Source organism: Dendrobates tinctorius, unplaced genomic scaffold (genome assembly GCF_039654945.1).
Source record: "Dendrobates tinctorius isolate UK_male_01 unplaced genomic scaffold, ASM3965494v1 ptg000230l, whole genome shotgun sequence".
Lineage (NCBI taxonomy): Eukaryota > Metazoa > Chordata > Amphibia > Anura > Dendrobatidae > Dendrobates > Dendrobates tinctorius.
Window position 1 is genome coordinate 2,038,328 of NW_027361897.1, and position 14,917 is coordinate 2,053,244.

At 42.3% G+C, this 14,917-nt stretch overlaps 1 protein-coding gene across 2 annotated transcripts in view; it reads left to right on the forward strand.

The window, feature by feature from the left end:
- The window catches only part of BORCS7 (BLOC-1 related complex subunit 7), a 195,249-nt gene that overhangs the window by 36,462 nt on the left and 143,870 nt on the right, over positions 1-14,917 (forward strand). The window contains exons 1-2 of one of the 2 annotated variants that reach the window (XM_073555764.1): positions 5,572-5,607; positions 7,616-7,670. In XM_073555764.1, the coding sequence (XP_073411865.1) occupies positions 5,594-5,607; positions 7,616-7,670 (69 nt within the window). In that variant the 5' untranslated portion in view covers positions 5,572-5,593. Of the gene's footprint in view, positions 1-5,571; positions 5,608-7,615; positions 7,671-14,917 lie in introns of those variants that run through there. The other variant, XM_073555770.1, reaches the window with a different exon arrangement.

A 14,917-nucleotide genomic window follows, 5' to 3' on the forward strand; every position in this document is an offset into this window, starting at 1 on the left:
GAACCCCCTGAGTGTCCTCCTTTCCTGGGAGTGAGTGGGAAAATTGTGTGGGATTTGGTGCACCCACTGCTGGATAAAGGTTATCACCTCTACACTGATAACTTTTATACCAGCATCCCACTCTACAAATCCCTCTCTGAGCGACGTACCGCAGCCTGCGGTACTGTCCGCAAAAATCAGAGAGGCCTCCCGAAGACGCTACTTGGGCAGATGCTCCGAAAAGGTGAGAGCAGAGCCCAATGTAGTGACCACCTGCTGGTGGTCAAGTACAAGGGCAAGAGAGATGTCCATCTCTTGACCACCATACACGGTGATGGCAGTACCCTCTGCACTGTACGGGGTACCTCTACACAGGTCCTCAAACCGACATGTGTAGTGGGGTACAACAAAAAAATGGGGGGGAGTTGATCTCTCCGATCAACTCCTCCAACCGTACAATGCATTGAGGAAGGCCAAGGTGTGGTACAAAAAGCTGGCCGTGCACATCGTCCAAATGGCAATGCTCAACGTATTCCTGCTGTCACAATGTGCATGCCCCAGCGATACGGCGTACCTTCATTTCCAGGAGGTAGTGGTTAAGGCCATGATGTTTGGCGCTCAGGAAGGAGCGGGCCCCAGTACTTCAGGAACTGAAGGTGCTCGTATTGTCCCAGGTCAGCATTTTCCGTGGGTGGTCCCACCAACCCCAAGAAAAGGTAAGCCGCAAAAAAGGTGTCGAGTGTGTTACAAAAAAGGAATACGCAGGGACACCACTTACCAGTGCGACACCTGCCCCGAAAAACCTGGCCTGTGCATGAAGGATTGCTTCAAATTGTACCACACCTCCATGCACTACTAATTTACATTAGATTAGTTGGGGGCACATCTAGATTTGTTCATTGGGGGTCTAGTATCCAAAATGATGTTATATGTGGGTTTTTTTCCTGTTTAGGCACATCAGGGACTCTGCAAATGGAACATGACGCCAGCAGACCATCAAAGTCTGCATTCCAAAACAACACTACTTCCCTTTCGAGCCCCAACGTGTGCCTAAACAGTTTTTTCCCACATGTGGGGTACCAGAGTACCCAGGACAAATTGGACAACGACTTTTGGGGTCCAATTTCTCCTGTTACTCTTGGGAAAATTAAAAATTGGGGACTAAATGATCATTTATGTGGGAACAAAACAGGATTTTATATTTTCACGCCTGGGCATTATAATCTTTAGTGAAACACTTGGGGGTTCAAAGTGCTCACCACACATCTAGATAAGTTCCTTAGGGGGTCTAGTTTCCAAAATGGGGTCACTAATGGGGGGTTTCTACTGTTTAGGAACATCAAGGGCTCTGCAAATGGAACATGATGCCCGCAGACCATTCCATCAAAGTCTGCTTTCCAAAACGTCATTACTTCCCTTTCGAGCCCTGACGTGTGCCCAAACAGTAGTTTTCTCCCACATGTGGGGTATCAGGGTACTCAGGACAAATTGAACAACAACTTTTGGGGTCCAATTTCTCCTGTTACTCTTGGGAAAATTAAAAATTGGGGACTAAATGATCATTTATGTGGGAACAAAACAGGATTTTATATTTTCACGCCTGGGCATTATAATCTTTAGTGAAACACTTGGGGGTTCAAAGTGCTCACCACACATCTAGATAAGTTCCTTAGGGGGTCTAGTTTCCAAAATGGGGTCACTTATTGGGGGTTTCTACTGTTTAGGAACATCAAGGGCTCTGCAAATGGAACATGACGCCCGCAGACCATTCCATCAAAGTCTGCTTTCCAAAACGTCATTACTTCCCTTTCGAGCCCTGACGTGTGCCCAAACAGTAGTTTTCTCCCACATGTGGGGTATCAGGGTACTCAGGACAAATTGGACAACAACTTTTGGGGTCCAATTTCTCCTGTTACTCTTGGGAAAATTAAAAATTGGGGACTAAATGATCATTTATGTGGGAACAAAACAGGATTTTATATTTTCACGCCTGGGCATTATAATCTTTAGTGAAACACTTGGGGGTTCAAAGTGCTCACCACACATCTAGATAAGTTCCTTAGGGGGTCTAGTTTCCAAAATGGGGTCACTTATTGGGGGTTTCTACTGTTTAGGAACATCAAGGGCTCTGCAAATGGAACATGACGCCCGCAGACCATTCCATCAAAGTCTGCTTTCCAAAACGTCATTACTTCCCTTTCGAGCCCTGACGTGTGCCCAAACAGTAGTTTTCTCCCACATGTGGGGTATCAGGGTACTCAGGACAAATTTGACAACAACCTTTGGGGTCCAATTTCTCCTGTTACCCTTGGGAAAACAAAATATTGGGGACTAAATGATCATGTTTGTGGAAAAAATATGATTTTTTATTTTCACGCCCGGGTGTTATAAACTTCTGTGAAGCCCTTGGGGGTTCAAAGTGGTCACCACACATCTAGATAAGTTCCTTAGGGGGTCTAGTTTCCAAAATGGGGTCACTTGTGGGGGGTTTCCACTGTTTAGGCACATCAGACGCTCGTCAAACGTGACATGGCGTCCAATCTCAATTCCAGCCAATTTTAGGTTGAAAAAGTCAAACGGGGCTCCTTCCCTTCTGAGCCCTGCCATGTGCCTAAACAGTGGTCCCCCCCACATATTGGGTATCAGCGTACTCAGGACAAATTTGACAACAACCTTTGGGGTCCAATTTCTCCTGTTACCCTTGGGAAAACAAAATATTGGGGACTAAATGATCATGTTTGTGGAAAAAATATGATTTTTTATTTTCACGCCCGGGTGTTATAAACTTCTGTGAAGCCCTTGGGGGTTCAAAGTGCTCACCACACATCTAGATAAGTTCCTTAGGTGGTCTAGTTTCCAAAATGGGGTCACTTGTGGGGGGTTTCCACTGTTTAGGCACATCAGACGCTCGTCAAACGTGACATGGCGTCCGATCTCAATTCCAGCCAATTTTAGGTTGAAAAAGTCAAACGGGGCTCCTTCCCTTGTGAGCCCTGCCATGTGCCTAAACAGTGGTTCCCCCCACATATTGGGTATCAGCATACTCAGGACAAATTTGACAACAACCTTTGGGGTCCAATTTCTCCTGTTACCCTTGGGAAAACAAAATATTGGGGACTAAATGATCATGTTTGTGGAAAAAATATGATTTTTTATTTTCACGCCCGGGTGTTATAAACTTCTGTGAAGCCCTTGGGGGTTCAAAGTGGTCACCACACATCTAGATAAGTTCCTTAGGGGGTCTAGTTTCCAAAATGGGGTCACTTGTGGGGGGTTTCCACTGTTTAGGCACATCAGACGCTCGTCAAACGCGACATGGCGTCCGATCTCAATTCCAGCCAATTTTAGGTTGAAAAAGTCAAACGGGGCTCCTTCCCTTGTGAGCCCTGCCATGTGCCTAAACAGTGGTTCCCCCCCACATATTGGGTATCAGCGTACTCAGGACAAATTTGACAAGAACCTTTGGGGTCCAATTTCTCCTGTTACCCTTGGGAAAACAAAATATTGGGGACTAAATGATCATGTTTGTGGAAAAAATATGATTTTTTATTTTCACGCCCGGGTGTTATAAACTTCTGTGAAGCCCTTGGGGGTTCAAAGTGGTCACCACACATCTAGATAAGTTCCTTAGGGGGTCTAGTTTCCAAAATGGAGTCACTTGTGGGGGGTTTCCACTGTTTAGGCACATCAGACGCTCGTCAAACGTGACATGGCGTCCGATCTCAATTCCAGCCAATTTTAGGTTGAAAAAGTCAAACGGGGCTCCTTCCCTTCTGAGCCCTGCCATGTGCCTAAACAGTGGTTCCCCCCCACATATTGGGTATCAGCGTACTCAGGACAAATTTGACAACAACTTTTGGGGTCCAATTTCTCCTGTTACCCTTGGGAAAATAAAAAAATTGTTGCTAAAATATTATTTTTGTGACTAAAAAGTTAAATGTTCATTTTTTCCTTCCACGTTGCTTCTGCTCCTGTGAAGCACCTGAAGGGTTAATAATCTTCTTGAATGTAGTTTTGAGTAGCTTCAGGGGTGCAGTTTTTAGAATGGTGTCACTTTTGGGTATTTTCTGCCATATAGACCCCTCAAAGTGACTTCAAATGTGAGGTGGTCCCTAAAAAAAATGGTTTTGTAAGTTTTGTTGTAAAAATTAGAAATCGCTTGTCAAATTTTAACCCTTATAACTTCCTAACAAAAAAAAATGTTGTTTCCCAAATTGTGCTGATGTAAAGTAGACATGTGGGAAATGTTATTTAGTAACTATTTTGTGTCACATATTTCTCTGTTTTAAGGGCATACAAATTCAAAGTTTGAAAATTGCAAAATTTTCAAAATTTTTGCCATATTTCTGTTTTTTTCATAAATAAACGCAAGTTATAGCGAAAATTTTTTACCACTAAAGTGAAGTACAATATGTCACGAGAAAACAATCTCAGAATCGCCTAGATCCGTTGAAGCGTTCCAGAGTTATAACCTCATAAAGGGACAGTGGTCAGAATTGTAAAAATTGGCCCGGTCATGAACGTTCAAACCACCCTTGGGGGTGAAGGGGTTAAACAATTTCTACTTTGGAGTTGAAATAACTTGCTAATAACACGATTCTCCAGGTTTGCGATCCCATCAATGCCAAATTTGTGCAATTTTTTTTTTTCTTAACTATTATTATTTTTAAGTGATGAAAGAAAATTCAAAAGTTTGTATAGAAAAAAAAAGCAACTAAAAAAAGTTAAGGGCTGATTTATTCAGATTGGCATTGTGCACACCGGTCTTAAAGAGAATCTGTCACCCCATTTTTGGACTATCATGCCAAAACTTATGAAACGTTGGACTGTGCAAAAATTTTATGACATTACAAAGTGATTTTTGTTTTTGTGCAGAATACTAGTGTAAACACTGACAAATCTGCCCCTTGGTCTGTGTCTACTGTTTTCAACATCCAAAATGTTTTTTTGTCAATTGAAGCTGTGGCATTATGGATTAATTTTTTCGTTGCGAGCTGACAATTTTTATTGATTCTAATTTGTGGTACCTACGTACGTTTTTGTTTTTTCTTTTTCAACTTTTTTTTTAAGGGCAGTGCAGCATCCGAAAAAAATAAAATAAAATAATGCAGTTACTTATTTTTTTTTATCTCTTTTTGCAGCATTTCCCGTATGGGTCAATTTCATTTTGTATTGTGATAGCCTGGACTGTTACAGGCGCAGCAAACGCAAATATGTCAACTTTATCTTTTTACAGCTGGAAATTTAAAAAAAGGTGGTCAAATTTTTTTTTATATTTTTAAAAACATTTCTTTATTTACTTAGCTCCTTTTATGGGACTTGAGCCTGCGATCGTTTAATATGATGTTTCAGTTCTTTGTGGCGCTGACAGCAGACTTGTGTTGGAGAACTACAAGTCCCAGCTTTGCCTGCCAGTCAATTGCTAGTTCTTGTTATGCCTTTTGAGATGAGGAAAAGGACATAACCTTTATCCACTGTAACTCCCAGTATATGATGTATACACAAGAGGCGTGGGCTCATGTGCTATGTCTGGAATGGAGGGGGGTGAGAATGAAAACCATGAAACTGCAAAGTATTATGGGATGGGAGGAAACTGCTGCTGCAGAACGTGGACATGTCACAGGGCAGGTAATATGTCACTGCCGGGTTTTTGGGATCTGCGTGTCTAATAATGTCAGATATCTCTGCAGTTCGGCTGGAGAATGGGTAGAATTGCACCAGTCCTATGCTGTTTGGGGTGGATTTTGGAAAGGTTTGTTATTTATTTACATTGTGTATTATATATATATATATGTAATGTTTACACTAGGTCACATTCATTGTTTCTAGCCTCAAATATCTTAGACCTTGCAGTTCTACCTATAAGGGATGTCTTGTATAACGCTTATGTGATTCCTAGAGGAATTATTATTATTCTGCCCCATGCGATAGAGAATGTAAGCGATGAACGAACACAAATCACGGAGGTAGAAAATGTACAATCCTTCCAAACAGGGCATTTTTATAATGTGCGATGAAGTCCACATTAAGCACAAACCTCTATGAGAAACCTTTCCTCCTGATAATAAAGCCCAGGACTGGTTTGATCTGACAGCTGTATTATGTATGTGATTGGATGCTGATCAGCGCCATTTTATTAAGACACTCATCAGATATTCATAAAGGGTTAACAAAGTAGGGACAAAAAAAAAAAAGTCCGGTTGTTCTCACTCTGTCCACATGGGCATCTGACCTGGACCGATCACATAGGTTGTATGTATAGAGCTGTATGATGGCTTGTTGCTGCTCCAACGCCAACTAAACTCCTCCTGGTAAGGTATCCGGAATCGTACCATTATCAATATGTTCAGGTATCGATGCACAGTCATGGCCAAAACTTTCGAGACTGACAAATTTTGTTTCTGTGGTTTTTTTTTTATGATCTGTTGGTCAAATGTTTATAACTAGGTCACTGAAATAGAATTATAGAATTCAAAAGTTTTTGAACTTTTACTGACAAATACATAAAGTTTATGCAAAGGCACAATATTTACAACGTTCGCCCTTATTTTCAGAGACTTCTGCAATTCTCCCTGACATGCTGGCTATCCGCCTCTGGGCTAATGACAGGCCATTGTCTAATCAGTGCTTGGAGTTTATCACAAATTCTGTGTGTTTGTTTGTCCACCTGATTTATGAGTATTGAGCAAATGTTCCCAAGGGGATTGAGATCTGGGGAGTTTCCTGGCCATGAACCCGAAATGTCAATGTTTTGTTCGCTGAGCCACTTGGCTATCACTTTTACCTTGTTAGATGGTCTCCATCAGGCTGGAAAAAAAACACCACATTGCTCCTGGATGGTTGGTCTTGGAGGATGGTTAGATCCCATTCTTTATTCATGGAAGTATTGGGCAAAATTGTGAGTGGGCCCACTCCCCTGGATGAAACCCTCACACATTACACAGGGGCTTATGGTAGTGCAGATGTCCAAACCAGTCTGAAGGGGGCTTCATCAGTGAAAATATCTTTAACCAGTCCTCTACAGCCCAATCCCTGTTCTTCCTGGAAAGTAACTTGATGTACAGTTTTCTTTTTTCTTTTTATTTGCTAGCAGGGTAGCTAAACAGGACCTCTCACTATCAAAAAGTAGCCAGTTTTGTGCTTATTTTATTCCCATTGCTCCTGAGAATAGTTTTTTTTAACTTTAAATTTGCTATACAGCTCCAGGGACATCGACTTTTTCACTTAGCAAATATTTATGGTTTTCACAAGGGACGTGGGTCACGGTATTGTCTGAGGGTGTGCTCTTAAGCTTCTCTGCATTATTACCCTGTAATCAAAGTGCCCCCCTATTAAAAATTAGCTCTGAATAAAAAGATATCATATCTCTGAAATCGTCTCGCTTATATTAAAAAAAAAACAACAATATTCAGTGAAGCAGTGATAATAAAGTAATAATAAAAAAATTGGTCACTTGTGACCTGGTGACATGTCCTCTTTAAGAGCCACCACATTATTAGCCTTAAGGAAACATGGCCTTCATGTTATTTTTTTTATCATTTTTAGGGACCAATTAGAAAGGTAAGATATGAAGACATTGTGGCTTAAAGTTAAGCCTTGAATATTTCTAATGTTCTCTTAATGTTGATTTGTCTAGTTCTCCCACATCCAGCTGCTGCTCCCAAGGTCTCCAGACTCATGAAGATGTCAAGGTATTACAGACCGTGATCCTTCACTACTTTATCGCATATGTTCACAAAGTGCTAATAAGTCTGTCTAAAAATCACTTCAAGGGAAACCTTCCTCTTATCTAACCTTACATTAATCTATGACTTGGTGCAAAATTGATTAGCTTGACACATCATATCCTGAAGAGAACCTGTCACCTTGAAAATGCAGTCCAATCTGTGGGTACCATGTTATAGAGCAGACGGAGTGGAGCAGATGCATATATAGTTTTGTGAGAAAAGATTCCGTATAACTTGTGTTTCCATTATTTAAACCTCTGCACTTTCTGGGATTTTCCATCCAGTAGGTGGTCCTATCCGTGACTGACAGCCTTCTATGTAGAAGTATGAATTTAGAGATGGCTATCAACCACTGATAGGACTGCCCACTGGACTGAAGATCCACCATTCCTGCTCTATAACTTTTTTTTTTTATTCCAATCAATTTTTATTGTAGGAAGTTACATTAGAAAAGGGAAAAAATTCAGGTATCAATGGCATTAATACACAAAGAGAACAACGCTGTAACACGTGGTAGTATATCTTTTGATTATGATTCACATTTCCCATCACACCACCAACAATCATGTCTGATACAAGTTACAACTTTTTTTTTTTAGGTTAATCAACACCTAATACGTATAAAGTCAACCTACCATTTAATCTTTAATCCTCAAAACGAGGGTTTCAAACAACCAGAACCAGAGAGTAAGAAAGGAAGATAAGAAAGGGGAAGGGAGGAAGAGGTGGGGGGGGTGAACCATGGATGGTTGCAAAGAGGCAACCAGGGAGGGGGGGGGAGCTAGGGAATTAGATGGCGTTCAGGGTAGCCCGAGCAGTAACAACAACATAGATATAAACACCTTGAATATTGACATATGGTACGGATGAACTCCCTGCGTAACACTCTCTTTGACCCTATTTGACCCATTTTATTAATCTCAGACAGTTTGCCCTGGAAACAGATGCCTGACAGGGGATGCATATACAGAGTTTAGCCACGTGTCCCAAGTCTGAAGTATTTTGTTTTTGGCGCGGATGGAGTGAGCCAGACAGAACTCGTATTGGCAATGGAGATTAATTCGGTTATATAGTTCAGCTAATGTAGGTGTCTTTGGGGATTTCCAATAGCTACTTATGCAATATCTGGCAGCAACTAGAATGTGAACCAATAATCCCCTGGATTCCCAAGAGAACTCCTCTATACCCACGTTTAGCACTGCCAGACCCGGATTCGGATTAATAGTATTGCCTGTCAGCTCACCCATCAGGCCAAACACCTCCAGCCAGAACGAGAAAACCTTGGGACAAGCCCACCAGCAGTGACCAAGAGTACCCCTTTGGAGGCAGCCCTTCCAACAATGTGGCGAATAATTTGGGAGGAACTGTGCTAAGTTGGCTGGGGACCGATACCATCGCAGGTGTACTTTTTTCAGTTGCTCCAGATGATTTATGCACTTGGAATATTTTTGGATATTTGCTGAAGCCGAGTGCCAGTTTGAAGGAGAGGTAGAAACATTCAACTCCACGTCCCATTTATTCATATAAGGAGATTTTTGCTCTTCGGGGGGGTTATTGAGCCATTTGTATGTTGAGGAGATACCTTTGGATTTAATTATCTTTTTAAATACCAAAGCCTTTGTTGTAGGTAACAGAGGATTCGACTTTAGAGGAAATTTAGAGGCCAGAAAATGACTAATTTGGATGTGTTGATAGAAACAACCCTTTAAAGAGGGGTGTTTCCGTACTATTTCATTAAAGGGGTTAACACCCAAATCAGAGAATAGATCCGCCAGCACTGTAATGCCTGATCCCTCCCACCTGGCTAGATTCAAAAAGGGGATTTGAGATTCCAACGACTTGAGGGAAATCTCTGAAAGAGGAATCTGAATCTTATGAATCAAGTCATTTCGCCAGACCTCCAGGGAAGCTGACATGGTGGGAACACACGGGGAGAACCGTGAACGGCTCAAATATTCTGCTTCCATCATTCTTCTGACCGAGCCCTGGCGGGACAGGAAATTTTCAATCTGAGCCCATCTATGTGAATTACCTGGACGCCACCATTCCTTTAGTGATTCAATTAGTAAGGCTTTATAATATGCCGATATGTTTGGGGTGCCCAGTCCCCCTGAGTCATATGGGGGATATAACACTTTACCTGCGACCCTGGCCCTTTTATTACCCCAGACAAATTTGTTAGTCAACGATTGAAGTTTCATCAGGGTTTTGTGAGAAATTTTGATGGGTAAGCATCTGAGTACATACAATATTTTGGGTAAGAAAACCATTTTAAAGGACTATATCCTGGCCATCCAGGACAACGATATTTTTTCATACCTTCCCAATTCCTTTTCTAAATTTTGGATCAGAGGTTCCAAATTTTCTTTAATTAACATCTGCGATGGTGTCAGCTTAATACCTAAATAAGGTATCCCCCTGTCGCACCATTTGAATTGAAAGGTCCCCTCCAGCACACTCCTGGCTTCCACCGGTACATTAAACGGCAATATCAAAGACTTTGCCGCATTAAGCTTATAATACGACACTTTAGAAAAGTTCGATAATGTGTTCACCACTGCTGGAATCGAAACTACAGGGTCAGAACAGGAAATTATCACATCATCTGCATATAAACCAAGTTTATGTTCAAATTCCCCAACTCTTATACCAGAAATGGCTATGTTTTTTCGTATAGCTTCCGCCAGAGGTTCTACCACTAAAGCAAAAATAGCGGGAGACAATGGACACCCCTGGCGAGTGCCATTACTTATTTGAAATTTAGATGACAGAAACCCCGATGCCAACACTGACGCATTTGGGTAAGAGTAGAGAGCTAGAATGGATGACTTAATTTTTCCCAAGAACCCGAATTTTGTTAGAACTCTCTCCAGGTATCCCCAGTGCACCCTGTCAAAGGCTTTTTCAGCATCAAGAGACAGGAATGCACTGGGTTCACCCGATATCTCCACCAGTCCAATCAAGTCAAGCATCCGTCTGGTGCCATCCTTAGATTGCCTGCCTGTCACAAAACCAACTTGGTCTGGGGCCACTAAGGCCGGGATCACTTTATGAAGTCTATCCGCCACTAGTTTGGCATAAATTTTAACATCACAATTTAGGAGTGAAATGGGCCTAAAATTACCCGGGGTGTCTGCAGGTTTCCCTGGCTTGGGTAGCGTGATAATAATCGCTTCCAAGTTGTCTGGGGAAATTGACCCTTTATTTTGCCAAAAATTGAAGGTTTTTAACATAAAGGGGGACAGAGTGGATGTAAATTGTTTGTAATATTCGTATGGCAGCCCATCGGGGCCCGGGGCAGAGTTAGACTTAGTCATTTTGATGGCACCTAGGATTTCATGTGTAGTAAAGGGAAGATTAAGTTCCTCTAATTGCTCATCTGAGACCCGGGGAAGATCCAGGGTGTCTAGAAAGCCCTGTATATCCACTTGAGTCGGCTGTGACGTGTTGGAATCATTTTTTAGATTATACAGGGCCTCATAATATTTCGCAAATGCTTCTGCTATTTCAATGGGATGTCTAGTGATTGTTCCATTTGGGTCCCTCAGGAATTCTATTTTAGATTGAATCTCACGTTTTTTCGTCCTTCTTGCCAATAAGGACCCCGCTCTATCCCCCATAGCATAAAATGTCGATCTATTTTTTTTTAGATTATGTTCGTAATTTTGCAGGAGTAGGGATCTTAGTTGAAATCTATGGGTTACAATTTCTTTAGTCAAGTTAGGGGTTGCTTTGGCTTTATTCAGGGATTCAAGGTGATGAATACGGGTTAATATATATTTAATATCTGCGTCTTTTTGCCGTTTTTGGATGGAGGCCAGTTTTATGAACTGCCCCCTGACTACTGCTTTATGAGCAGCCCACAGGGTCTCGTCAGAAATTTCCCCATTATTATTAAGTTTGAAATATTCTGTTAACACTGACTCTACTTCATCATGTACCTTCTGCCTACCAAGCAAGCTAGTATTCAATCTCCACCTGGGGGAATTTAGAACATTAAAGCCACCCTGAACAGACAAAGAGATCGGCGCATGATCTGTCCAAGTGATTAAACCAATATCAGCTGCAACACAATTACTTATAGATTTGCTGTCGACCAAAAAGAAATCAATTCTACTGTATGAGCGATGCCTGGAAGAGAAGAATGTATAGTCTCTTTCTGATGCATGTAAATATCTCCAGATGTCATGAAAATGGAATTCATTGATGAGATGCTTAAGTTCCTTAGCATGTGAGATGTTGATGTTGGAGCAATCCATGGAGCGTATAACAGGTATATTAAAATCTCCACAGATGATTTCCGCCCCTGTGGCAGTATCCTTGAATGCTTGGAAAAATTTCCTAGCAAAGGTCAATTGCGATGAATTTGGGGAGTAGACCATTACCAAGGTATAAGGGACACTGTTAATATAACAAGACAAAATAATATATCTTCCATCCGCTCCATAACTGACATTTATCAATTTAAAGGCCACTGAGTTCTTTATTAAAATGGCCACTCCTCCTCTTTTTTTTAAGTCATTAGCAAAAAAGGCGTGTTGAAACCTGGGATGAAGTAGCCGTTTATTATCTGTGGAAAGAAGGTGGGTCTCCTGAATGCACGCTATATCACAGTTAGATGCCATCACCTCTCTCCACATCATTGACCTTTTTGCTGGGGAGTTGAGTCCGTTCACATTAATAGACAATATCTTAATTTTCATATTGGAGCCGCAGGGGGGGTTGAATTCCTAGGAACGCCATCAGGGATGAGAAGGGTTAGACCAACAAGGAATTGAAAGAAATTTCTGAAAAAAATTAAAGAACATTTTTGAGAAGAAGAACAAAAACAAAAAAGTTCCATCAACACCGGTTTGCCCCGAGTAGGGTGACCGGAGTATAACCGCTCGCCATAGGCGAGAACATTAGGGGGGCTACGTGACATCCCGTGTCACAGGAGCAAGGACAGCAGGTGCCATAAGCAGGAAGGAGTCCCAGCTAAGTTGCTGACCATTCAGGGTTAATCTTGTCTGGAGATCTTCTTTGATTCTCCCGCCCGCCAGGGTTTGGTGGGTGGGCTATTCCCCAGTCATCCAGCAATTTGCCCAGCTGAGAAGGAGTATGACATATGTAAGTGCCTCCATCTTTGAAAATTATCATCCTCACCGGAAAACCCCACTTGTACTTAATGTCTTGATCTCTAAGGAGTTTAGAAAGGTGGGCGAATTCTCTTCTTTTATTAAGAGTTGTAGCAGAAAGATCTGGGAAGATTTTTAGTCCCATGAAAGTGTCTGGCAGGGCTGGACTTTCCCTCAGTGTGTACAGCACAGCTTCTTTTGTTTTATAGAAATGAAGTCTAGCCAGGACATCTTTAGGCAGCGCTGGATCTATGCCTTTGGATTTAGGGACTCTATGAATTCTGTCCACTATCAGGTCTCTGGCGTCCCATCCAGGAAGTATAAGCTGCAGAAACTTGTGGAAGTATTCATGGAGCTCTTTATCTGCTACAGATGAGGGAATACCTCTGATTTTTAGGTTATTTCTTCGGGATCTGTCCTCTATATCACTGATTTTAAGTTTTAATGCCTCCACCTCCTTTTCCAAAGCTGTGTTAGCATCTATCAGATTGTTATGTGATGTTGCAAATTCAGCCATTTTAGTTTCTACATGCTCTGTGCGATCACCCAGAGACCTGATTTCTTCCTTCAGCTCTCTGACTATTTCTCTGAGATCACCCTGTAGGGAAGCCCTCAGCGTCTTCAGCAGAGATTGCATTGTTTCCTCTGTCAGAGGAATGCCTGTATTGCCTCTCATGCAGCCTGTATCTCCTTGTGAGGAGTGGGAAGACGCTGAGTGGGAAGCCAGCACCATCTTGCTAGGTGAGGAGACTTCCCTATCCCGGGGGTAAAAGTCTGTCAGCTTGGCTGGAGTGCCAGTTTTTTTAGGTCTCAACTTAGGCATCACTAAGGGCTGGGGTTACTCACACCTCCTGTAGCTGGTAATCCTGTTATCTGTGAGCTGATAAGAGCTGGTTTATCCTGCTGAAGCACAGAGCTCTCCTTTCAAGCAGCCGTCGCCATCAGCGTGCAGGCCACGCCCCTCCCTGCTCTATAACTTGATGCCGCAGACTGGACTGAATTTTTATGGTGACAGGTTCCCTTTAAATTACAGCTGTAAATACAGTTTACTAAAGGAATGCCATCACTCAATTCATGCTGCCAAAACCATGGGCAAGATGTACGAAAGCCTTGCTGCGTTATTTCAGCCAAGTATGTTCTGGAGTGTTTCAGAGAAAATATTGTTTGTAGTCTGGCGCTGCCCTCAGCCGGCTTCTCCTTGCACCCCTCTACTTGACTGACGGGTCTCTGCTATGTGGGTACTAAGGGAGAGCCCTGTCAATCAACAAGAGTGGTGCAGGGAGATGCCAACTGGGATGGCACTGGACCAGTCACATCTCTCACGTTATTCCCCGGCCAACTCTTCAAATTACGTTTTCTCTAAAACACCTGAGTGTTTCAGAAAAAAAATATACCTGACTGCAAACAGTCATTGAGTCTTGCTGCCAGAGATTTGAGCAGCTTGAATCAAGTGGCAGGTTCCCTTTAAGCAATATCTCCATCTATAGACCACCAGATTCACTAACACTGGCCTTGGGACCCCTGCTGCACAAACTAGGTTACTGGTTATTATTTATTTATATAGCCCCATTGATTCCATGGTGCTGCACATGAGACGGGGTTGCATACAAAATACAAATATCACTTACAGTAGAGAAACTAACAATGATAGATTGGTACAGAGGGAAGAGGACCCTGCCCTTGCATGCTTACGTTCTATAGGATGATGGGAAGTAGACAGTAGGTTGGGGTTGCAGCAGCTCCGGTAGTGGTGAGGAGGCAGCGTGGCCATAGAAAATTGTAAGTTTTCTTGAAGAGATGGCTTTTCAGGTTCTGTCTGAAGAATCCAAATGTGGTGGATAACCGGACGTGTTGAGGCACAGAGTTCCAGAAGATGGGGGATATTCTGGAGACGTCTTGGAGGCGATTGGGTGAGGAACGAGTAAGTGTGGAGGAGAGAGTGAGGTCTTGGGAGGACTGGAGATCATGCGAGGGAAGATAACGGGAGATTAGTTCGGAGATGTATGGAGGAGAAAAGTTATGAATAGCTTTGTAAGAAAGTGTTAGTAGTTTGAACTGGATACGCTGGTGAATTGGGAGTCAATGAAGGGATTT